This window comes from Podarcis liolepis (assembly GCF_965112155.1).
Source record: "Podarcis liolepis genome assembly, chromosome: 10".
NCBI lineage: Eukaryota > Metazoa > Chordata > Lepidosauria > Squamata > Lacertidae > Podarcis > Podarcis liolepis.
The window spans coordinates 27,295,150-27,319,580 of record NC_139562.1 but is presented as its reverse complement, the minus strand read 5'-3'; the positions used below and the strand labels follow the sequence as shown (position 1 = coordinate 27,319,580).

Genomic DNA, 24,431 nt, shown 5'->3' with positions numbered 1-24,431 from the left:
CGTTTTGAAGTGTGATCCTGTCCTCTGGGGTGTTAGCCACCCCTCCCAGTTTGGTGTCATCTGCAAATTTGATCAGGATGCCCTTGAGTCCATCATCCAAGTCATTGATAAGGATGTTGAATAAGACCGGGCCCAAGACAGAACCCTGTGGCACCCCACTAGTCACTCTTCTCCAGGATGAAGATTTGGTTTGGAGTATGTATGTGCTGACTGTCCCTCCTCACACAGGGAATAAATGTAACAAAATAAAATCCCTAAACATTTATTCAAGGTGAGTCTTGAGGCTTAACTTCAGCCAAGGAAGCTACAAAGTTCTAGTCTTTCCTCAGGCAAACACTTTGTTTTCTGCTCTGGGTCAAGCGAGCACATAGCACGTGTTGTACCTTACCTGGATTAGTCTCAGCTGGACTTGCTTCTACAGGATTAACTCTGCAAAAGTGAAGTGCAGAAGTCTGCCTTCTGGCAAGGTGATCTTCCTTTAACTCTGCTACAGGGACTCGACAAACCTTGAATGTCTAGGACCCAGTACTGATGCTGGCATATTTCTTTTCCTGATCTTGTAAAGATTCATGCTGATGGAAACATCACTGTTAAAATTGATTGGAGTTGTACCCATTAGTGCCACTGGTACATAAAAGCATAAGACGAGCCCTGCTGGATCAAACCAGTGGTCTATCTAGTTCAGCATCCTGTTCTCCCAGTGGCCAACGAGATGCCCGTGGGAAGCTTGGGAGCAGGACTTCAGCGCAACAGCACTCTCCTCTCCTGCGATTCCTAGCAGCTGATATTCAGGGGCATACCACCTCTGGTAATAAGAGATCAGCCTGGTTCTTGGTATGTCAAGGTGCCACTAATGGTACATGTGTGGCCTCAGGCTCACTGATGGGGAAGTGTGTTGCAAAATTGGTGAAGTGCATATTTCATCAAAGGATGGCTGTGTTTTGTTTTGCATGTTGTTTCAGAAAGTACAGAAAGTACCATATTTTTCGCTCTATAGGACGCACCTTGTTTTAGAGCGGCAGAACAAGGGAAAAAAATTCTCTCCTTCTCAGCTCAGCGCCCCTTCAGTGAAGCGGCAGGAGAAATGGAGCCCCTTCCATTTCTCCTCCCGCTTGGCTGAAGGCGCGCTGCACAGCTCTCCCTCTCTGCTGAAGCCAGGAGAGTCTTGCTCTCCCGGCTTCAGCAAAAGGAACCCGAAGCCTGCGGAGCACAGTGGGAACTCATGCTGCGCTCCAAAGGCTTCAGGCGGCTATCCCTAAAGCCTGGAGAGTGAGAGGGGTCAGTGCACACCGACCCCTCTGGCTCTCCAGGCTTCAGCGAAAGCAGCGAAAGCAGCGAAAGCATCCGGAGCGCGGAGGGAGCGCTCCCTCTGCACTTCGGAGGCTTCGTGTTGCTATCGCTGAAGCCAAGGAGCCTGCATTCGCTCCATAGGATGCACACACATTTCCCCTTAATTTTTGGAGGGGAAAAAGTGCGTCCTATAGAGTGAAAAATACTGTAGGTGACTTTCTCCCCCATCCCGGAGCTGGAACAACTGGCAATTGCAGTAGGATCTTCTTTCTGGTAAGAAATGGGAAGCTTTGTACAACACCCCTTTCGTAATGAACTCGGTGCACCTTTCCTAGCTGGAGGGGAAGGGACTTAAGCAATGTCAGTTGAAGATATTCATTAGTCAACTGGTCCTTCTCTGGCTAATGAAAGGGGCCAATATGTCCTCCCTGGCAGACAATGGGGCAGTCTTCCAGTGGTCCTTTAACCTGTGTTGACCTTCAGTGTTGGTCCCTGGGATGTTTGACAATGACATCATTCTCATTTAGCTATCAAGTGATGGCTATTTTAGAGCAGCCTTTCTCAACCTTGGGTCCCCAGATATTATTGTACTGCAACTCCTATCATCTCTGTCCCTCAACCATTCTGGCTGGGGGTGATGTGGTATGGAGTCCAACAACCTTTGGAGGTCCAGAGCTTCCTGAATTAAACTAAACAAAGTTTGTAAACTTCCCCCTCCCTAATCTGTTGGCTTTAATACTTGCTGCTAGACCGTTAATTCACTGTTGTGTGTAAACCACTTTGAATACTCTTAGTGGAAAAATCCAGAATAAAACCATTTGGGAAACAAAAATATATAATTTCACCACTTAATATCAACCCTTCTGGCTGCTACGTGAGCTCCTGATTCTTCCTTCTGGGCATTACAATGGTGTTGTGCAACAACTAACTCCACATGGTGAATTCAGTGCATCTTCCCTAGCTAGAGAAGATGACCCCCATGGTCCCTTCTAACTCTACAATTCTATGATTCTGTTTGAGCCATGCTGCAACAGAAGACTCTTATCTAATCTGCAAAGTTGTTGTTGTTTTAAATAAATAAATAAAGCAAAATAAAAACAAGATGCCCAAAACTAATTCAGCTAAATGTGAAATTTGATCTGGGAAATTCTCCCTCTGGAGCAATCAGCCTGAAGAAGGAGGGGGAAGAGCTCAGCCTGTGATGATGACAAAATTCAATCAGAGTTGAACTGCCATTGATTGCTTTGATCTGGTTTGTGTTTATCTTTTAATTAAGCTGTTCTAATCCGTTTTTTATTTTTTATGTGCCTTTACCATTTCTCTCCCTGCCCATTCTCCAGTGGCAGTTGTTCTGCTGGCATGACAGAAATGGGCATGTTGGAACAAGGGGGACCACACTGGTTAGGTATTATGATAAAGTGAGAGCTGCAACAAAAACATTGCCGTGTACCCCCAGCCTCCATGGGGAGAGTCTGCTTATGGCCATGGTCAGGTCTTGTGGGGGTTGGGGGCTAAGGGGAATTTTGTGGGAAATTTACAGTCAAAACATAATCAGCAAGCACAGTGCTTGTTAAGGTATGAAGGGGCTAAGACCATAGAGCTGTATTTGCTGAGAGGCAGATTCAGACCATAGAAATGCAATTTGGTAGAGTAGGCTCAGTCAGGTTATGTCTCCTCTTCTCCAGAGAGGGAGGAAGTAAAGCTTTTTCTTCCTGTTCTCTCCCCCTCCCTCCCTCTTTCTTTCTTCTTTGAACCATGCAGCTGATCAGATGTGTGAGACTGGCACTCCAAGCCCAGACTCCATGTTTGAAGATACTAGTCTGTGTTTTGTGCTCAGTAAGCCAGCATGAGTTTGACCAAACTGCAGGAGGCAGTGGAAGACAGGAGTGCCTGGTGTGCTCTGGTCCATGGGGTCACGAAGAGTCGGACACGACTAAACGACTAAACCACAACAACAACAACAACAACAACAACAACAACAAGCTTTTACCTGAAAGGAACTTTGATGTAGCATTGATTGATGCAGTGAATAAGACCTTGCATTGTGTAAGTAAAGGAATTTAAACTTACTTTATGGTGTAGTCTAGTCACAGAGAGACAATATGGTGAGGAGCAAAAAAGACTTGTTTGATCCCTGTAAAAGGCAACCAGACAACCCCACACTGCTGTAAGGCTGTGTTAATATGCTATGTGGTGCTATGTTGCTTCTACCTCAAATCTCCACCCAGGTAGCAAAGTACTCTTGTCCCATGCCTCAGAGGACTAGGCCAGCTTGGGGGGGGGGGGGCTTCCAGGGACTAGCTACTTGGTTTGTGTGAAAACTTTATTCCAACAAGACTTCCACTTCAGGCCTCAGACAAGCTCTGCATGTGGCTGTCTCCACCGTTCCCTAAGACTTGTGCTTCATTAGCAAAGGGACCATTGCCTAAACTGGAAGGGGATGATTTGAGTTGTAGTCCAATAGCATCTGGGAACTCATAGTTGAAGATCATGTGATCAGCCTGTTTGCTGATCAATAGGATGTGGATATAGTTCTCCATTTGGAAGGAGATTAAGAAACACAGATTTTTATTTTATTTTTTAAATCTGGCAGATGGGCCACAGTTGTCCTGTTAATACAAACAGCAAGAGACATTTGGGTGAGAGGTCATCAAAGCCGTTGTTGGACCAGAGTGGACAATCAACAGCCAACAAGGAAGCAATTGTTGAAAGTCCCAAACAATGTTTTCTGCACCAGACATAAAGAAAGGAACACTCAAAAGATGGAAAAAAATGTTTCCTGGAGCGAAAGAGACAGATAAGGGGGCAGGTGTAGGGTTGTTAAATTGCCTTTTCTTATTGTACTGGGAGCCATTAAAAATAGCCAGGCCATTTCAGCTACTGAAAGTTTTTAAGACCTTTGAAGAATGATAAAGCTTTAGGCTTAGGAGGCTGCGAGTAGCAGTGCCTACATTTAATGATTGAATAAACTTGACACTGATGACATGGCAGAGGCACTGGAAACAATGATGAGAAATGAGATGATAGAAGGCTTGGCAAAACAGAGATGAGGCGCAGTCACCGAAGATCCCAAGCAGAAGGGGCCCGTCTAATCAACAGGCTTTGATTCTTTTAATAGATCACTGGGGTAGCTGGAAAGACCGCAACACAAACCCACTTAAATTAGCATTCCCGAGGACCATGCCCAGGGCTTCTAGCCAGCATTTCACTGCCATTGTTGCTATTCCATGGGGGCAGGGAACATTTTCTCCTTGAAATTTTTATGAAAACAAGAACCAGAGCGATAAATTCTTTGCAACTTTTCAGAGGTGGGAATGTTATTAGAGCTGATAAAAAATCTATTTGAGTTTCCCTTTAAAGTGTTTAATCTGAAATCCCCTGAAGATTCAACACTGGACTCATATTTGATCATTTAAATGAAAAGAGCCTGCAGGTTGCTCCACTATTTCCCCCTCTCAGGAAAAAAATATGTGTGTGTGTGTGTGTGGCGCGCGCGCACACACACAAAACTATTGAAGAGATGGACTGAAATATGTGGAAAGTCTCTTCCTGCACTTTACATCTGGGGAGGCATCAAGAGGCCTCTCAGTCTTTGGAGACTATCTTGCATGCTGGGGACACACAATTCTGAACCACCTCAAATTCTGCAACCAAAATCCTCACATTTTGCATTCAGAATGCATGACTGAAATCTGTGCAATCTGCATAGATTTCTTTAACCACACTCATTTCATTTATCCCTGTTGCAGAATCTGAGTGCTTTTAAGAGACTGGAAGCTCTTTGTGTGTGTCAGACATTATTATGTTGCTAGACATAGTCCCAAATCCATGTTCTCATGAATATTTTGCTACAAAAATCAGAAAGAGTGTTTTGTAAAATGTGCTTCATGTAATATGAGATAATAAATACAGCAATTTTAATCAAAATCTAAGAGGTAGTTAATCTGAGTAGTTAGTTAATATTATTTTTTAAATTATGGTGATCCGTTGCTTAGTAAACCCTATTGAAGAAGATAACAGTGGTTACCCAAACCTCATTTCTGGTTGTAAAGGGGCGCCCATATCAGTTCAAGCTTCAGGGCCCTGAAAACGTATTCCTATTTCTGTCAATTACATCGAGTTCTTCTTATGCTATTAGCCTGTGGTATTTGTGCCACCTGGGGAACCTCACTTTTGTGTACCTGGCCCGATTGGCATGGGACAGCTTTCTATTTTCCTGTAAAAGCACACAGGAATTCTGGGAGAATTCAAAATCGCTCTGCCTCCAACATGGCTCCTTCTGGTTTTGTTCTTTGGTGGTTCACTGATCCTCAGCACTGGAGAAACCCCAACAACACAAAAAGCCATTTCCTTGTATAAAGATTTTAATCATTTAAAGACACTCCTTAATGCAACAGGGGAAGCCATCCAGTATTTCATCCAATATAATTCTGTCTCGCCCTCCATCTATTAATCTCTCTTCCCGTCCATCTATTAATCTATAACCCATTATTTCAGGTTCAAAATACAATAAAGCAAACACCCTCATCCCTCACTTCACAGAAATAAGGTTATTCAAAAGCTACCTTGGTGTTTTTATCCCTTCTCTTGAACGTACATTTTACCCCACCAAGCACAACTAACACAAAGTGTGCAAGGCAAAGAACCCAACAGCGTTATCCTTTAGATCAGCCTTTCTCAAACTTGGGTCCCCAGATGTTGTTGAACTACAACTCCCATCATCCCTAGCTAGCAAGGCCAGAGCTCAGGGATGATTGGAGTTGTAGTCCAACAACATCTGGGGACCCAAGTTTGAGTAACACTGCTTTAGATTGTCCAGTTTGATCAACGGAATAATAGCGCTTTTCCCGAAGAGGGAAGGTGATTCCACACCTCCAGCACTGACCAATAAAATCTCATCATCCCAGGCCACTTTTGCAACAGTGTTATCCATCAGTTTTAGGGCTGTGTAAAGCCTCAGCTCTCCAACAGACATTGCAATGCAATATCCATTTGGTATATTAACCCCACACCTAGAAAGTGATATTTTTTTCAAGCAGAGTCCTTCAATGGAGGAAGTGTTGGCTTTCTTCTATAATTGCTTCTCATTTAGGTCAAGCAGCATTCATTCTTCAAGGTCAACGAGAAGCATTTTAGCTTTGTATTAAGCTGAATTCTCCTCCAGCAATTATCGGTATTACGTTTGCATCTCTTCATTCTTCTGTGGAGCTCTAGGAGCATATGGTTTCTCCCTCTTTCATCCTCACCGGTGTGAAGTAGGTGAGGCTGAGAGATGGGGAAGGGTTGCAGCTCAGCAGTGGACCATTTTTCTTGCATGCAGAACAAGGGTGCCAACTTATATAAAATATTGGACTGGCCCAGGTAAGCCTCACTTAATTGATCACAAGATGTGGCACACACACCATTTGAATGCTAAAGCCCATCAACTTTGGGGACCCTGGTCCCCTCGAATATTTTATGGGAGGGGCGAAGAGGCCTCAGCCCCTAGGAGTTGGCTCCTATGATGCAGAAGGTCCCATGTTCAGTTTCTGGTACCTCCTGGCAGGTCTGAGAGGGACTTCTCTTTGAAACCCAGGAGAGCCACTGCCTGTCAGTATAATACTAAGCTAGGTCGACCTTTGAGTCTGTAAAAAGCAACTACCTATGTTCTTCTAGCAATCAATTCAAGACCACCTAGCCACTTTTGTAGCCACTTGGGGATCTGAATTCAGCAGGTTCCCCTGGTGTAAGTCCACCGCAACAGGCTAGTTCAATGATGATGCTACAAAGCACAGTAGCTCTTCCTTCCTCATCCTCTTCTATGTGAAATTGCCACCAATATGCCTCCATTCTGGTTTCAAGGACAGAGGTGGGAGGCTGTACTGAGGGAGGTAGTCAAAGAGTAGATAAGGCTTTGAGAACATCATTGGATCCGTGCGCAGCAGGGCACAGGGCGCCATGTCTGGTAACCAGGAAGATGAGGAATGCTCTTGGATTGAGGAGTACTGCCATGGGTGGGGGCCTATGTCACAACGGCTACATGGCGCTCGGCAGGGACCCTGTCATAAGACAGAGAGAAAGAGAATCTTAGGCACACTAATGCAGGCTTTTAGCTGGGTGCAATTTATGAGCAACACACGACTTGCCTTATCAATTCCCTTCAGTGTTTAGCAATAAAAAAGCAACAAAGTTTCAGAGAGTACCTCTAAATGGAGTCCTTAAAATATAGTGACAGGCAATCAGTAAGGGAGAAAAGAAATCATTTTGTTCTGGTGATTGCAAGGGTTTGTGTGGGCGGAGGACGGGACAGAAATATTGTTTGCCAACCAAATAACTCTTTCAGGCTGCAGCCCTGTACAGGGGCTCAGTGGGACTTACTTCTGAGTAGACAATAATAGAACTGCACTGTCAGACAGTCCCAGCCTTTGCAGAACATGTAAATCCAGGGTTTAGAACGTGTTGGGATTAGAACAGAAAAAGCAGCTGTGTAGAGATGAAGTTTTGAAGTAATCAAAACCATGGTTTGCAAACACAGCTCAGACTATTGTTTCAGTTTCTGGTTTGCATTAGCCATGGTCTGTAGACATTAAACTCTGAGCTCCATAGAGATGGGGTTGGAGGGTGAAGAAAGGAATGTATTTTTTTTGAGGTTTGTAGGCCAGAATGGATAACAAGGTCTGAGTTTATGGTATTTCAGTGTGCTAGACTCTTGGATGCCTCTCTGTGCAAGGCTATTACTGTTAAGTCTATTTGTGATTTTACAAAAAACACCCACAAAGGCTATGCAAAACTATGGCAAGTAGTGCCTAACACAAAACTGTTAATCAGAAACATTTCAGGGTGTTTATTACCTGCTTTTTCAAGGTTCAGTATTTGTACTTAATTAGTACAATTTATACGTACAAAAAGTCTCAGTTTAACAAGGTCGGTCCTCCCTTTACAGATGGTCATTTATACTTACTACTGTCTCTGCCTTTGGAGCTGGGATAAAATCAACCTCAGTTAGATGCTGAAGACCACAAAAATTGCCAAATCTTTCATGCTTCCTCCACTTTGCCCGCTGATTCTGAAACCAGATCTATGGGGGAGGGGGGGGAGAAGAAATGAAATCAACCAAAAATATATTAGAAGGAATAAATGTACCCGCAACTGAGAGTTGTTTCTGGTAAAATATAAGAACTAAATGGATTTTAATTTGAACACCTGTGGTTGCCATGGTGGCTCTCCCCATTGGAACTGACATCTTTTAGAAAACTTAACATTGAAAAGGGAATGGGCAACCTATAAAGAGCTGTTAACTGAAGTTGAAAATCAACTGAAACTGAAAAAAAATTGATAATATGATAAAAGATACATATTAATGGACTGGTAACAATATCACTAACTAAGTGATATATTTAGGAATGACAAAGGGATGGGTTTCAAGGTTCAAGAAAGATCTAATGGAAAGCAATGAGAAATTATTATCAAAATGTATAAACTACTGTTAGAATGGGATACTAAGGATGAAGAAGTCAAATCAATAATGATACACTGGGCAAAAGATATTGGGTATAATATACAACTTAACTCATGGGAAAAGTTGTGGAAGGAGGATTTAAAATTCACGGCTTGTACGCTGAAATAAAACTATTGGAAAATGATGTACTGTTGGTTTTTGACTCCTATAAGACTAGCAAAACTGTATAAAAAACATTTCCAACTTATGCTGGAAGTGGGAAAAGAAGGGAAAAGAAGGCACATTCTACCACATGTGGTGGACAAGCAAAATAGCAAAAGAATTCTGGGAAATGATATATATTGAATTGAAAAAAAAATGTTCAAGACAACCTTTGTCAAAAAGCCAGAAGCTTTCTTATTGGGAAGAATAGGAGATGAAATACCAAAGGACTTGAAAAGACTGTTTATGTATGCGATGACAGCCACAAGAATGTTTTTCGCCCAGAAATGGAAGGAAGAGAAAGTCCCAACCAAAGAAAAATGGATAATCAAGATGATGGACTATGGTGAAATGGCAAAAATGACTGTGAAGATCAGACACCAAGATGATAAGAAATTCAGCAAAGAGTATAAAGGAATAATTTATAGAGTACCTTAAAGATCACTGTAGATATTTAAAAACGTTAGCAGGATTGTTATAACACTTACAATGTAATAAGACTAAAGTTAAAAATGGATACAAAATGGATCTGAAAAATATGATTTGATGCAATAGACAGAACAGATAAATATTGGAAACGGGGGGGTGGAGAGAAGTAGAGGGATTCAAGTAATCTCAGCTGTGGAAAAATTGAAAATGATTTAAATGTATAAGAACATTGTTAAAAAACAAACAACAAAATATTTTAAAAAGAAAGAAATTAATTTGAACACCTGTGGAATTACAAATGGCGAAGACTGCTGGAAGGACAAATTTGGTGAGGAACCCAAATTTAGGTGGATTTGTAGCTAGTTGACTGGCTAGCTGAGATTTCTCCATTGTAGGTAGTTGGGGCAGATGATCCCCAGTGTCCCTTCCAACTCTACAATTCATTGATTCTGTGATTCTGTGACATCTTATGGAAATTCAACCCTGCAGATTCACTGAGGCCAAGAGGCAAATGATATTTTTTTGGGTTTCATTCTTTTGATTGGCAATGAGCTGAGAATAAGTGTACACTTCTTGACAATGAATATATGCACATGATATTCACATCTGAACGCTCTCCATTCCCCCCCCCCCTATGAAACCCTTGTGAAGGGGGGGGGGGGGAAGCCTTGCCTGTGAAATGGCTCTTAGATATGATCATTTAAACAAGATGGAGAGAAGACACTTCTCATCTAATCTAAGAATTTAAATTCAAAAACAAGTTTCGCTCTTGCTTTGCTGGGGGCTGCTTTGAAGAACTGCCTCGGGAAAATTGGGTTTGGAGTAAGCAATGAACTGTTTGCTGATTTTTACGAGCCATTCTGATAGTGTGCCAAGGTGGGTTTGTTTATCTCTACCTGAAAGTGGGACATGCTGGGGCTACTCTGGTCAGAACATTACCTTTTATCAAGCACATGGCTTTGCAACTGAATACAAGCTCAAATATAATGAATGCAGCTACAAACGCAGGGCACTGGAGATTGCTTACTGGGAAATCATTTTTAAAAGTTATTTCCCAATAAAACTCACATGGTGATGAGAACAGGGCTTTGCCACTAAAAAGAAGAATCACGACACAAATGTTTATGGTGAGCAGGTTATAGTCACTGAAATACAACAATCTAGCATTTCTCAAAGTGAGCAGTCCCACCCACTGGAGGGTGCTAGGATTATCTTGGAGGGCACTAAGAGGCAAGGGGGGGGGTGCTGCTGGAGGCGTCAATTGATTTTCAAACTTTGAAAAGCTAGTATCATTGGCTCATCCATTTTGTTGAATTACTTAAATAGTTTTGATTGGATTTTGAATAAATATGCAATGAATAGTTACTGTTGTGAATTTTATGGTGTTATTACCTTCCTTAGTGGGCCATGCAAACCAATTTTCTGAATAATGCTTTTTATAGGGGGCACTGGGAGTGAATTGATGGAACCAAGGGTCTGGTGGGAACCACTAATTTAGAGCAGTGTTTCCCAACCTTGAGTTTACAGCTGTTTTTGGACTACAATTCCCATCACCTCTAGCTAGGAAGACCAGTTGTCAGGGATGATGGGAATTGTGGTCCAAAAGCTGCCCGAGACCAAAGGTTGGGAAACACTGATTTAGAGGCTCTGCGAACCAACCTAATTAAAACAGATTGCCCGTTCCAATATATCCAGGCACGTGGATTGTAATGAATGGGAGGATTCTATCCCACCCATTTCCTGAGCATATTTACAGCCACACACTTTAGTTTCCTTCAGGCAGCAAAATGTATTGGACTGACCCTACATCAGAGGGACAAATAATTTACCTGGATCCTGGCTTCTGGAAGATTGATCTTTGTTGCTAGCTGGTTGCGGATGTTAACATCTGGGTAGTGTGTGATGTGGAAGATCCTCTCTAGCTCTTGAAGCTGCTCTGCTGTGAATGTTGTCCTGATCCTTCGTTTCCCTTTCTTTTCATCTGTACAAACAGAGGAATAGGTATTTTAGGGGATTATCTTTATAAGACAGGGACATGTTTGAAGTTGATCTAGGGGGCAGCGGCGGAGGAAGCCACTTGGGTGTCTGGGGTGGCGCAAGCCACCCATGGGGCAGGGCACACCGCCTTCAGAGTTTGCCTGCCTCCTCCCATTCAGTCACCCTACAGCTGAGGTGGAGGCAGCGGGTGGACCATTTGGGCAGCACAGAGCCTGTGTGCGCCCAAGCCACCGCATCTCTGCCAGGAGAGACGCATGGCTCAGGCATTTTGTCAACCTCATCAGTGGTGTCACCCAGGGTGGCCCGCACCCACTTCACCCCCTTCCTCCGCTCCTGCTAGGGGGGCACCCTTCTCTAGAAAAGCAACAAACCACTAAATTCTGATTAAGGGGAAAAAAAGAGTATGGTTGGTTTCCTTTTTGAGAGGAGTGGGATTAATCCAATTATGGCCCCAAATAAAAAGTATAGATAGGACCCGTCCCCCCATCTTACAGTTGTCCAGCACAAAAAGACCCAGGATCTATCTGCCTATAATTTGGCAAACTTTACCCAACCTGGAGGGGCTACTTTGCCTACAAATTTTAACCCCTTCTGTCAAAAGGATATTGATTTTTCAATAGTGGAGGGGTGGGGGACAAAGAAGACTCAGATCCCCGAAGTGCACTAGTCAGCCTCTGAATTGATGCAAGGGTCCTGAGTCTCCTTAAGCTTAGAGATGTTTATTACACACTTGAAAAGCTGCTCCCAAGCAAAACCAGCCTGATTTACACATGATCAAATCAAGCCAAGTCTTGTGGCTATTACACAATTCTACCAAGCACATCTCATTGGCTGTTTTTTTTGAAAGATCAAACACATACGCACCACACTCCTTTCCAAGTAATTCATGTGTCACAACAAATCACAACAGGCTACTAAGGATGGCTAGGCTGAGATATAAAGCCTTGTTTGCAAGTGCTATATGTGAAGGCTTGATTAGGACCAAGTCTACAGTTCCTGTCCATATTGCCCTTTCCGCCAACCCTGCCCCTAACAAGTGGGCCCGGAGTATAGATGCCTGCAAAGTGGCATCTAATAATGAGCAGTTGCTCACATGTAGGTGGTCAGTCACAGTCTCAACCACATATTAGGCACACTTTTATCACCTATTATGTTTAGCCTCAGCCACCTTAGTACTAAACAACACAATCTTATAGCTGTAGCGTTACAGCAAGTAGCAGGACGCACATGGTTGGTGGGGGTAATGCTGAAGGGAATATATTCTGAGACGACAATCTTACAAGCTCAGTTTTCAGTGTGGCTGCAAGTTAGGCAGAAATATAAGCATCCATCGTAATGAATACTGTCATCACAGGCTCATCTCAGAAGGAAGGGTCAGATTGATTGAATGAATGAAGCTTATGTACCAGAAAGTTCCATCTCAAACCCTTGGACCTTTAAGTAGCGTATCAAAATACAGCTCATTAGATGCATCTCTTGAAGTTGCCTCAAGGAACAAGTGCCAGTCACACTAAGTCTTGCGGACACTATGAGGGCAGTGATCAGAGATAAGCAAACATTTCCTTAGATGTGCATTAAAGACAGGAGTCCTGTAAATTTCAATCTTGTTGAAACAAGTTGTTTCAGAAGAAAGTTCTGTTCAGTTTTTAACAAAAATCTATATGAGCTAGAAACTATAGGGGTCAAGAATGTTTTGCCACTTGAGGCAAAGCAGAAAATAGCACTCTCGCCTGCTCCTCTGCCCCCACCACTGCTGCCTGAGGTGACTGGAGGCAGCCCAGGAAGGCCAGGACATGCTGGAGGTGGTGGGGGACAAGTGAAGGAGATGGTGACTAGTATGCTGCTGCCCCCCAGATCTGCCACCCCTCTCAGCTGTCCTCAACCTGAGACATTCATCCTGTATGGTGTTTCTTAAGGAAATCAGGCCTGAGTGCTCACTGGAAGGACAGATCGTGAAGATGAGGCTCCAATACTTTGGCCACCTCATGAGAAGAGAAGACTCCCTGGAAAAGACTCTGATGTTGGGAAAGATGGAGGGCACAAGGAGAAGGGGACGACAGAGGACGAGATGGTTAGACACTGTTCTCGAAGCAACAAACATGAGTCTGACCAAGCTGAGGGAGGCAGTGGAAGACAGGGGTGCCTGGCGTGATCTGGTCCATGGGGCCATGAAGAGTCGGACACGACTAAATTACTAAACAACAGCAACATGCTGCTGCCCCCCAGATCTGTCACCCCTCTCAGCTGTCATCAACCTGAGACATTCATCCTGATTTGCCTGTATGGTGTTTATAGGTATCCTCATCAACCAGTCATTTATCCCACATTTTTTTTATTCTGTTAACCCACCACTTTCCTTATCACAAAAGTATTTTTTTATAAAGTAGATCTGTTTCACCAGAATGCTTTAATCTACTTCAGTTGCACAAACCTACATTTTCAGCATTTTCCACAGAATACTGACAGTGGCCATTGTCTGGAGAACAGATTGGCCCTTGAGAGTACAGATGTTCGCCACCTTGGGTGTCCCACTGCAGATGCCTCTAAAGAACACTGTTGTTAATATTAAGGTAATATAGGTCTTGCTGCTTCCTGCACTTGGTGTGACAAGCTGTTTACTGACAAGCTCGTTGCATATGGACAACAACACACAGAGTTTTTGAGTGCCAGTCCTGTTGAGAGCATTTTTTCCAAAGCTGGAACTCATCAAATTAAAAGAATAAAATAACCTGAGGTCAGCTGTGGACCAACAGAGTCTGAGTAGACTGGCTTTGATTTCAGCTCTAAATGAAATTGCTGCTGATATAGTTACAGTCTGCTAATCAAGAACTCGCCAGTAGGAAAGTGAGATGGTGCATTTTTGATTAAACTTAATAATTCTGTTTATGTTTCAGAGAGAGAGAGAGAGAGAGAGAGAGAGATTTGGGCGTGGGGAGAGGAAGGGGAAGAAAGAAGTGGCACGTCTATGTTAGCATTCACCCCCACAAGGTGAAATTTTCTCTGACTGCAGCTCCGAATATTTGTAAGTGCCTTTGGGATTTCAACTTCGGAGATCCCACAGCAAACAACAGCGCTCAAAATTACAGTCTAATAAAGAATGTGGGAGGAAGATATAAGGCTAGAGAATGTTGAGCATAACGCCAGATTTACAAATTTGGCTCCAGAATCCCTGGGGAAATAAGACACCATTTCTTTTTTGAAATGTTTCCATATGCAAAAGCTTGGGATGTTCAAATGCATTTTTTTAAAGCTGCAGGGAAGTCATTCAGAATAAAAGCTTAAGTGGTTTAGGAGTGCAGTTCCTTTCCCTGAATGTACCGTAGCTCCTGAAACCTCTTGCAAAAGTCCCCATGCTTTCATGGAACAAAGAGCAACCTTAGCATGCTGGAGTATTACAAATAGGCTCATCAATTCCACACAGATCTTAGGCTGCAGACAGACTGGTATGAAAGAAAGTGGTCCCTAAGGTAGGGACTTTATCTTGCCCTTGGGACTCTCTCCAGGTCACAATCCTCACTGGTCCTGCTCCATGTCCCCCTCAATTGCTGTTGCTCATTTGCAATGTGTCCTTGAACTGTAGTGATGCCTCTTGCCTGCTTAGATAGATGCCTGTGTGCATGGCTAGAATATAGTCTACTGTATAGAGGGAAAAGTAACACCCATTTATCTGCTCTCTTTTATCACTGGCCCTCTCTACCACAGGAAGTCTACCATGGCCCTTGGCTTAGAAAAAGGTCCCCCACTTCTGCCCTGCTATGAGTTATCATATATCTATATATTGTGCTGGTAATGATGATGTTGCTGATGGTGAGGCCAGTTTTAGTGCTGTCAGCAATGGTGAAGATGACATCAGCTTTGCTTCCTCAAAAAGGTGATCCAATTCACTGGTGTCTGAATGGTGTGGCAAGGCTTTTTAAAGTGTTGGCCCTTCCATGAAAGTACAGGTCAGCCAGTTCATTAAAAATATAAAAAAGGATGTAACCATGCTGAGCTTCAGTGAAGCAAACCAAATTTGCTTGTATACATAAGGAGATATGTCTGCTCTGGGGCTTCTCCTCCAAGCTAAAGAGCTTGCTTTCCAATTTAAGAAAGCATGTGGAGAGACGACGAGGCGAGAGTATGGTGCTGTGGCTAATTTTTTTTATTAAAGGAGCTTCTCACCCCTTATTAAAAGGGACTAGTGTAGTCAGGGAGAATGGTTCTAATTGGGTACATACAAATTGCTCAGGGTACAGCCTTCTGCTACTGAAGCATAGCATTTAGCATCCTGCTGCTATCTGTTGAGGCATTGCAGAAACAGAGCAGCAGGATGCTGGGACGTTTAAAGGCTCCATTTCATTTCTTTCAGCCCAAAACTTTCAGACAAAAAGCTGCCTTTACCCAGACACCAATCATAGATTGCTTAATTATTGGAGAGGAGGGCTGGAACAGACAGTAAGCAGAAAGCCCCAGGCACTAAGAGCAGAGAATCATTCAACAAAAACAAATGAAAACAAAAAAACATGAGAAGTGGGAATGGATATTGAAAAGGATTGGGAGCTCTCTGTCTCTTTCTCCCTCCCTTCCCCAACTCCTCCCTTCCTCATGCAAAGCTATGAAATGCTCACCATGTTTTGTGAAGGTCCCTGTTCAGTGTGCTGAAACCAAATGCAGTGTGGAAGAAGATACCTTTGGAGGCCAAACACACCTTGAATTCATTACCAGCAAGGATGTGCTGGCAACTGGTATGGTTGGAATGGATTTGCTTCTGGCAAATTTACAGCAACTCTCATCCTGGAAAGGATGGGGGCATTTGTAGAGAGGCTTCTGAGATTCCCAGTATTTAATAGTTTTGTGTCCTGCCTCCTGCTCCAGACATGACATCAGAGGCTGTTACTTGAGAGGAAGAGAAGGACTTTTATTAAAGCAAAGTACAATATAGTTGCAACAGCAGCAAGAAAAGCTAATTCTGTCCCAGAGCGCCTACAAACAGGACAGAGGAGTTAACCAAGCTAGGAACACGACCAGAATTCCAAAGTCCAATGTTAGGCTAAGAAGTTCAAAACTATATGAGAGCAGTGCAGTTGTCCCAACCAGTTCTCATGCCAACCCAGCAAGCTTTATCGCGACACAAGGGAAAGGAATAGCAAGTTCCTCGCAACTTCCCCTCTCCTTTGGAGCAGTGTTGTGCACTGGGCCAAGTGGGAGAGGCCAATTGAATGGCCAGGGATGAAAGTGACAAAGACTAATCCTACTTGGGGATCTCCGCCCTGAACAAGGGAATCTTGCCCAAGGACTGCACCAAACTTGGGAGCTGTCCCTGGCTCTCCTGAGGATGCAAATATAGTCTTAGAATTCAGGGTTCAGGTCCATTTCACACATCAGATTGCAAAAAAAATGCATTTCTTTAAAAAATGCAGATTGTTGTGGAAATGGGACAAGCATCAGCGAATACATGTGGCATGGGATGGAAATAGACTAATTCAACCTTCCCTAGTTGTTAGGGAGCAAGATTGGGGAAACGATATTGCTCTCATGCCCTGTTTTGGCTGTTGTAAGAAACAGAGGGTTGGACTAGGTGAGTCTTTAGTCTGATCCAGCAAGCCCCTTCTTGCATTTAACTAACAGCCTTGTACCTTGTGCTTGGGAATTCCAAGAAACCAAACAATCAGTGCAGTGCTGAAATTTGTGGTTATTATCAGTACAGTTATGAGAAGTTCATTCCACCATATTGATTCAAGATGGCACCCAAGTATATCCAAACATAGAAGAAAACCTGTTCCTTGATCTCAGCAAATGATATGCAAAATTTGGTTAAAATCAGTGCAGTTTTGAAAAGTCGAGTTTGCTGTCTTGATCAAAATGGCACCCAACATAAACCTGCTCTTTGATCTCAGATGAAAGCCTGCTCCTTGATCTCAGAAACCATCACACAAAATTTGGTTATCCATAGCGAACAGAAATAGTCCATACAGAGCTTGCCCAGGGCAGAAGTCTTGTGAAACTAAAGTTATAAACTAAAAGAAAAAGCAGTTGGTCCCTGACAGGGGGGCCCTGGTCAGCTTAGCCCAATGAGGCCTGGGGCTCAGTGTGCCCAGCTGCCCCACACCCCCTGCACAGACCTGGAACAGTCAACTTTCCAAAATATACAGCAGATGATCCTTGTGTTTTTGAAATAGAACTATAGAATGAAGTTGGATTTATTATAGGTTTCTCTGTCAGACCATTTACAAGCTACCTGTTGCTATCTGTTGTTACTTGTACCTACAAAGCTCTACACATCAATCAGAGGCTCTTGCCTCTTTCAGATCTCTGTCTCAATCAGGTTTCCTGCTCCCTTTCCATTCCTGCAGTGTAATTTTGTCATTACTTCAGTATACCTGGCCTCTGCTCCTTACTGATATAAGATAAAACTCTTGTTAAAACAACAGATAAAAGGCATGCCCTCAATTCTTAGCCAAGGAATAATAAAAAACACACACCAAGAAAGCAAATCCTTGGGCTGCAATGACGAGTTCTTAGATCAGTTTGGGAAAAGACCAATAAAACCACAAAAGATGTTAGAGAGGAAATGGTCAACAATGTTATTAATTTATAAAATAGTCCCATAACCCAGTGTCTATTAGCAGAAGCCCTACAGCTGCGATCATAAGTTTACCGAACAGCCTTATAAAATGTGAGCTGCATATGTGAAATCCCAGGAAATGCACATTGCTTGGGTTATAGAGGCTGATCTGAGGGGAACTGGCAAGTCAGAGAAAATGTAAGAAGAGTCCTGCTGCATCAGGCCAAGGCTGCATCTAGACAATTGTCCAGTTTTCACAGTGGACAACCAGAACATTATGGAAAGCCTACAAACAGGACTTGAGTACACTCTAACTCAGTGGTAAGGTATTGGATAGGAGTCCAAGAGCCAAGCTAATCATTACAGTAAGTTACAGGGTTTTTTAAATTTAATGTGCACTTTAAAAAATGCAAATAGCAGCCACGGGTTCAGATTGCAGTTAGGTGTAGGGGGGAAAGGGCTGGGGAGGAATGTTGAATAGCAGCCATGTTGGGCAGTTAGGTTTGGGAAGGCAGGAATTCAGGAGATAAAGCTGAACTCTTTCCCTACTTGCTGTGTTCCTGATGAAAATCACCCACCTCCTGCAAATCTCTCATTTTATCCAAATATAATACATCTCACCATAGTGGGGAAAACACCAGGTGACCAATGTGTACCTGTTCAGTCTGCTGACCAGGTGTTGTTAACTGCGGATGGGTAACTTCAAAGCTCCTTTTATGATTTTTTTTAAATCAGACTTGAACTGGACAGCCCCTCAGCAGAGGACACCTTCGAAAATAGAGGACTGTCCTCTGAAAAGTAGGTTGCATGACCACTCTGCAGCTCAGTGGTACAGCATGTTTTACATAGAAAAAGCTCCAGGTTCAATTCCTGGTATCTCCAGGCAGGACAGACTCATGTCTCAGTTTCCTGAAGACAATTCTGAGCTAGATAGACCAAGGGTCTAACTTAGTACAAGACAGCTCCATACCCCAGTTCCAGATTGGAACCAGTGCTAACAATTTGTGTCTTGCTAGTGATAGATATTTTGAGCACTGCCCTGCCTTGAGATAGTTTCCCTCAGGATGGAAATTCTGTAGATTCTGAACTACCCAGTAACACTGCCACATTCCCAAACTGAGGAAATAAGCCTAGAACCCCTACTTGCATGTGATGATAGGCCTGATGGACTTGAACAGGAGGCCTGCTAGACAAAAGGAAGAAGCGGTGACTATAAATTGGCCTTCTCTAACCTGGTGACCTCCAGATGTTTTCAGCTACAACTCCCATCATCCCCAGTCAGCACTGTCCTAAGAAATCAGGGGTAAAAATGTACTCCGAAAAGCTCTTGCAATGGGTCCTAGTTTTCCATCTGACCCTTCTGACTGACAATACTAAGAAGCCAGTCTCTTCAGCCCCTTTCTAGTCCCATATTTGCATAAGCTTCTAAAACATGAGTAGGAAAATGTTAACTTTCTCTGCACCCTTTAGAATATTCTCTTTGAGGAAAAGGGAAAGTGGAGCAGGTGAAACACAGAATGTTGGGCGGGGGGAGGTCTTTGGAGCCAGGATGACATTTTACTTTGGTAAATGTAGCATTTGACTTCCAGAAATTGTGACATTTTAGCCTGGCGCAGGCTGAGAGAAATGTTACTAATCGGGAGAGAAATGGCTTTGAGGTTTGTTTCAAATTGCCTTGGCTTCAGCCTTTGCAGCAAGATGTAAGATAGGATGGTTGAATTCACTTCTGGAAGCCTTAGTTCAAAGTAATGACTGAAAAGTCAGACTGAAAGCCAGATGCAAATTTGGGAGCCTAGGAAAAAAAAAAGATACAATAGATCTTTTGTTACTGGAGTACTATTTGAAGAAGATTTCTGCTTCATGCAACTCTGCTGAAACTGCTCTCAGGCCATTAGCTGCAAAGGTGATGGTGGAAAGGAAATATACCAGTTAGCCCTGTCTATGGAAGCGACGACTCCACATGAAGGAGAAGGCCCGGGTTTGACTGAATGAGATTTCCCCCTAATGAATTTTTGGACAGTTATTATTATGCTATTTATTAAATTTGTATACCGCCCTATACCCGCAGGTCTCAGGGCAGTTCACAGGGGGAATTCAATTCAGTCTGCATTTGAAGGCAAATCTATCAATTTCATACTTTCTGAAACAATTTGGGAAGCGAAACATAGCCACCATTTGAAATCCATGCTTATCCGAATTTTGCAATGTAGTTTCCCAACCAATTGGTCAACCAATGGTTACAAAAATGCTTATATTAGGAAAAACGTGCATAAAAATGAACATAGCACAGAAAATAATTTACAAAGTGAATTACATGAGAGAAAGTCACACTAAAATTCCAATAAGGTTCATGAGGATTTTATAATAAAAAAACACCAGAAATCACTGCAGAAATGTGGAAAGCTGAAGTTAAGATTAGACAAATGAGAAATTTAGAGAATGGAACTTGACAGCTCATTCCATCCCTACTTGGAAGTGTAGGAAATCCCTGATCTGCCTTAAGGCACCTTGTTAACTGCGTGATCTGACTTGGAAGCACACTAACTTTCCCTGAATCAATCTGATTCACTTCATAATTTGGGCTGCATAGAGTCAGTGAACACCCTTAATAAATGGTGGAAAATCACAATTGTTGGTGGGTCTCCATCACAGTGGTGGACCTTGGGGTCTCGAATTTCAATAGCGCCCTGTGCAAAGCCAAAATTCGGTGCCCCCTGCCTCTCTCTTTTCATTATAAATAATAGTTGTGGTGTATCCTGAGGCATCTCCGAGGCTCTGCACCCCATGGATCCGAACTGGTTGCACTCCCCTAAATCTGTTTCTGTCTGCTACGTGAATAAACTGTGTAAAACAGATATTTCCTTTTGCTATAGGATATGGTGTACGTGTTTTGTGCATGCCTTTTTTTCTACACGGATGAAAGATTTTTTTGCAGCAAAATCATCTCATTTGGAAAAAACAGCTCTAGATTAATCCTGTCATATATCATAGAAGGATTTGATGTTTAATGTTTTATAATGTTTTTATATATGTTGGAAGCCACCCAGAAGTATACATTCACAACACTAGAAACCACCTCAGGTCTTCCAGTCTTAGTTGCTAATTACACTGTTTCCACTCTGCACAGCCCTCCTAAAGAATTAGCAGTTGCTTGTCTTTGTGTATGTTAGCACAGGGCCTTTCCACTTCCAAGCATCCCATCTCTTTGAAATCTCAGGCTGACAGTTTTGCAATTTTCGTATGGAACAAAGTGGCTTGAAATTTCAAATTTCAATTCATTTCATAGTGTCGGGATGTGATGTCAGGACACCCCTCCCCTGCTCCATTCTTTCCCGTTTCACCTGCACTTGTACATATATTGTAGGGTTGCCAGATCAACTATTTAACAAAAAGACCAAAATTTTGGCTTAGTTGTATGAAGTTTGTCAAAGTTCTCAAGTAGAAGGGATGTCATCAATGCGTCTTCATGTTGGCAAAAGCTGCACCTGTTGAACCTCTGCCAAGCGCACTCCTGTTACAGGTGCAACATCTCAGCAGCCCTTGCCAGGCCAACTTTTTGGAGTGTTTTGCCGACTGGAGAACACATTTGAATTCCACCCCTCCGCCATCTTGCCCAAAGGGTTATACGTTGGTATCATAAATAAAGTAATTTTGAATGCGAAGCATGATGATATTAAGTCATGAAATAAATTGTGGCTGGTGGCTGTCTTAAGCAATCAAACTTTGGAGTCATGCAAGGGCATAAGAGGATCAAGGGCATAAGAGGATCAAGGCTCATATAAGTTTCATAAACTAGAAGCAGCAGTACTTACTTACCCTTAGCCGTTTCTGAAATTGGCTCTGTTCTGAGGATTTGAGCATCCTCAGCATGGTTATTGCAGATCGTCGTTGTGCGTAAGCAGACCTCCCTGGATTTTCTTTTTAAGATCTCTTCAATAGAAAAATGTAGGATGGGCCTCTCCCCGTTATCACGTTCCTTTGAGTCACTCATCTTTTTTTCCATTATGAAGGTGGAAACGCAGAGTCAAATTTATATATGATGATATGGAGAATATACTGTGTATACCACACTCTTGCTGTTGTTCATTTTATGCAAGGAAAAGGCAAATAAATGTTGATTTCTCTCTCCTTGCTGACACCTACTCAGACTAATTCAAAAGACGGGAGGAGGAATAAAGCCCACTTTCTCTTTTGGATCCCTGAAATCTGCTACAATATTTAGAAAAAAAATTGAGTCAGAAGTAACAGCATGACAACCAAATAGAAGCAGTGTGTGCAGCCCCACCCCTATCAAAACAACACCCCCACATTTAAATTTCTAAGCCTCTTCATACATCCACTCTCATTGTAATCCCAAGAGGAGTGTTCTTCTTAACAGATTCAAGATCTTGTTAGAAAGACCCACTAAAGAGAAGCTTAATGTAAGAAAGAATTTAGAAATGATTACTTTCCTTTTTATTCTTTCCAAGGAGACCAATGAACAAGAACCAGCACATTCTTCTTCAACCAATAGGCGCTATGGCACTTGAAAAAGCAATTGGACTAAATATAATTTTCTTCAAGGTTATTTGGGAAGTCTTTGAAAGTCTTGAGCATAAATAAACAAGCTTCTCTGGACCTTCATACTATTTATCCTTTCCGAAATGATTTGGGAATTTTATCTTCTGTCAAGTTTTACAACTCGGCAAAAAGTCCCAAAACTGCTGCTTTGCAAAAAGCTTTTGCCAAAATGGCAATAACGAAAAATAAATATATACAAAGATTCCTAGAATGCCTGAGCAAATGGAAGAGTCATTTCCCCTGCTGTTAATACTTCGACAGATCTTGCTTGAAAAACATCCCAAAGGTTAGAGATTCCTTTCCACGTAAGCTCCACGAGGAAGAACTTCAGAGGCTCATCTTCCTCTCCCACTCCTTTGGATTTCTCTTGTTGTTTTTAACACATTTAAATGAAATTTTGTACATTCCGCTAAGATTCCGCCCCCCCATGAAAGTCAACTCCCTTTTTGGTCGGCTCTTCCCTTTGGTTCCTTTCATTATCTTTATCCCACAATTGTACTGACAGACCATTCTTACTTGCCCAATTACCTGATATCCCATCATATGATTCTTTGTATAGCTTAGGCTGAAATTACTGTGTAACCAAGGTGGCAATAAAACTCACCTGACAAGATGAAAGACTTCTGGCTATTCCCAAGGGCTGGTAAAGTTAGCTGCCCAGGGACAGTAATTATGGTGGAACACCAGCATGTCAGGCAGAATGAAATGTGTATATTCAATTAATCTAACATCACCATCCCATGCTTTGGGTGGATTTTATTCATAGAGAAGTATGCACAGGTTTTTACCCTGACAATGCAGTCCTGTGCATGTCTATTTATAAGTAAACTGCATTCATTCCAATGAGGCTTAGTCCTGACCTGAATAAGTGGGCATAAGATTTCAGCCTGAATGTACTAATCAAAGTTCTATTCTACAAAGCAAGATAGGCTATTGACTATCTTTCAGACTGATAACTAAAGTAGCACCAATCCTTTATCAGTTCTTTGCAGATAACTTCATTTGGAATTTTATGGTTTAACTAATCTTATAAGCCTCCTCACATAATAGCATAATCTTATGCATGTTTACCCAGAAATAAGTACCTCTGAATTCAATGAGGGCTACTTACGAGTAAGTGTCTATAGTATCGCAGCCTGGGAGCACAATGAATCACCATCATCATCCAAGAAGAGGCAATTTAGGTCAAAAGGCAGGATTTAAATAGTGATAATAAAGCCAGGCAGACCCAAGAATTTGCAGAAGTTCCATTTTGTTGAGGTCCTGTTTTATTGCGTATTGCAGTTAATCTGATTCTGTTTATATGGAACAACTCTGCTGTCAAGGTATTTTACAGACCCCTTTGAATGAATGCAGCCATTGTCCCTCACACTGGGTTAACCTACAGGTGAGGGTCACCTGGCAGCTTCATTACATATCTGTAGGTGCCAGGCGAAAACATTTTTCTATAACCAGGCCTTTGATTGATTAAACATTCTATGGCTTTCTAAATGTGTTTGGGGAGGGGTTATTGGCTTGGTTTCTTCACAGGATTACTTCACAGAAGCCGGTAATCCTGCCAGCAATCATCTCTCTGTTTAATTAAGGCACTGCAAATTCTCCCCTTCCCTTCACAGCAGCTCTATTCTCATTAAGAAGAGGCTGCCATGTAGGTGGATGGGGAACAGCTATACCTGCTCCCTGCCATCCAACAACATATACTGTAATCTAGCCTTACTTTCCTTTGCAGAAGCTTTTTGCCCTCTCCATTTTTATGATCCATGACCTGTTGAAAAGGCCAAGAATAAGGACTCTTGCAGCCTAAGCCCCTTTGTTGATGCTCTATCAGTGTCTTGTTTGATGTTTATCTTGCTGCCTTTATCTCATTCCCTTGGGAGACAAGGTATCTCATGCTCTTTTTTTTTAAAAAAATGGCATTTTTAAAATTGTAAATCAGAATGCAAGCAGAACAAAAAGATAAAGAGGAAAAAC

At 42.5% G+C, this 24,431-nt stretch overlaps 1 protein-coding gene across 2 annotated transcripts; it reads right to left on the bottom strand.

Moving 5' to 3' along the window:
* Nucleotides 1-5,568: 5,568 nt before the first annotated feature.
* Nucleotides 5,569-23,071, bottom strand: ISX (intestine specific homeobox). 2 transcript variants are annotated; one of them, XM_083462455.1, is made up of 4 exons: nucleotides 21,713-21,871; nucleotides 11,188-11,339; nucleotides 8,231-8,347; nucleotides 5,569-7,328 (listed from the first exon to the last, which is right to left on the bottom strand). In XM_083462455.1, exons 1-4 carry the CDS (start codon nucleotides 21,768-21,770, stop codon nucleotides 7,089-7,091), a joined length of 567 nt encoding a protein of 188 aa, XP_083318581.1. In that variant the 5' UTR covers nucleotides 21,771-21,871; the 3' UTR covers nucleotides 5,569-7,088. The 2 variants fall into 2 exon arrangements, with proteins under 2 accessions (XP_083318581.1, XP_083318580.1); XM_083462454.1 differs by having other exon boundaries at nucleotides 5,570-7,328; nucleotides 21,717-23,071.
* Nucleotides 23,072-24,431: the final 1,360 nt, after the last annotated feature.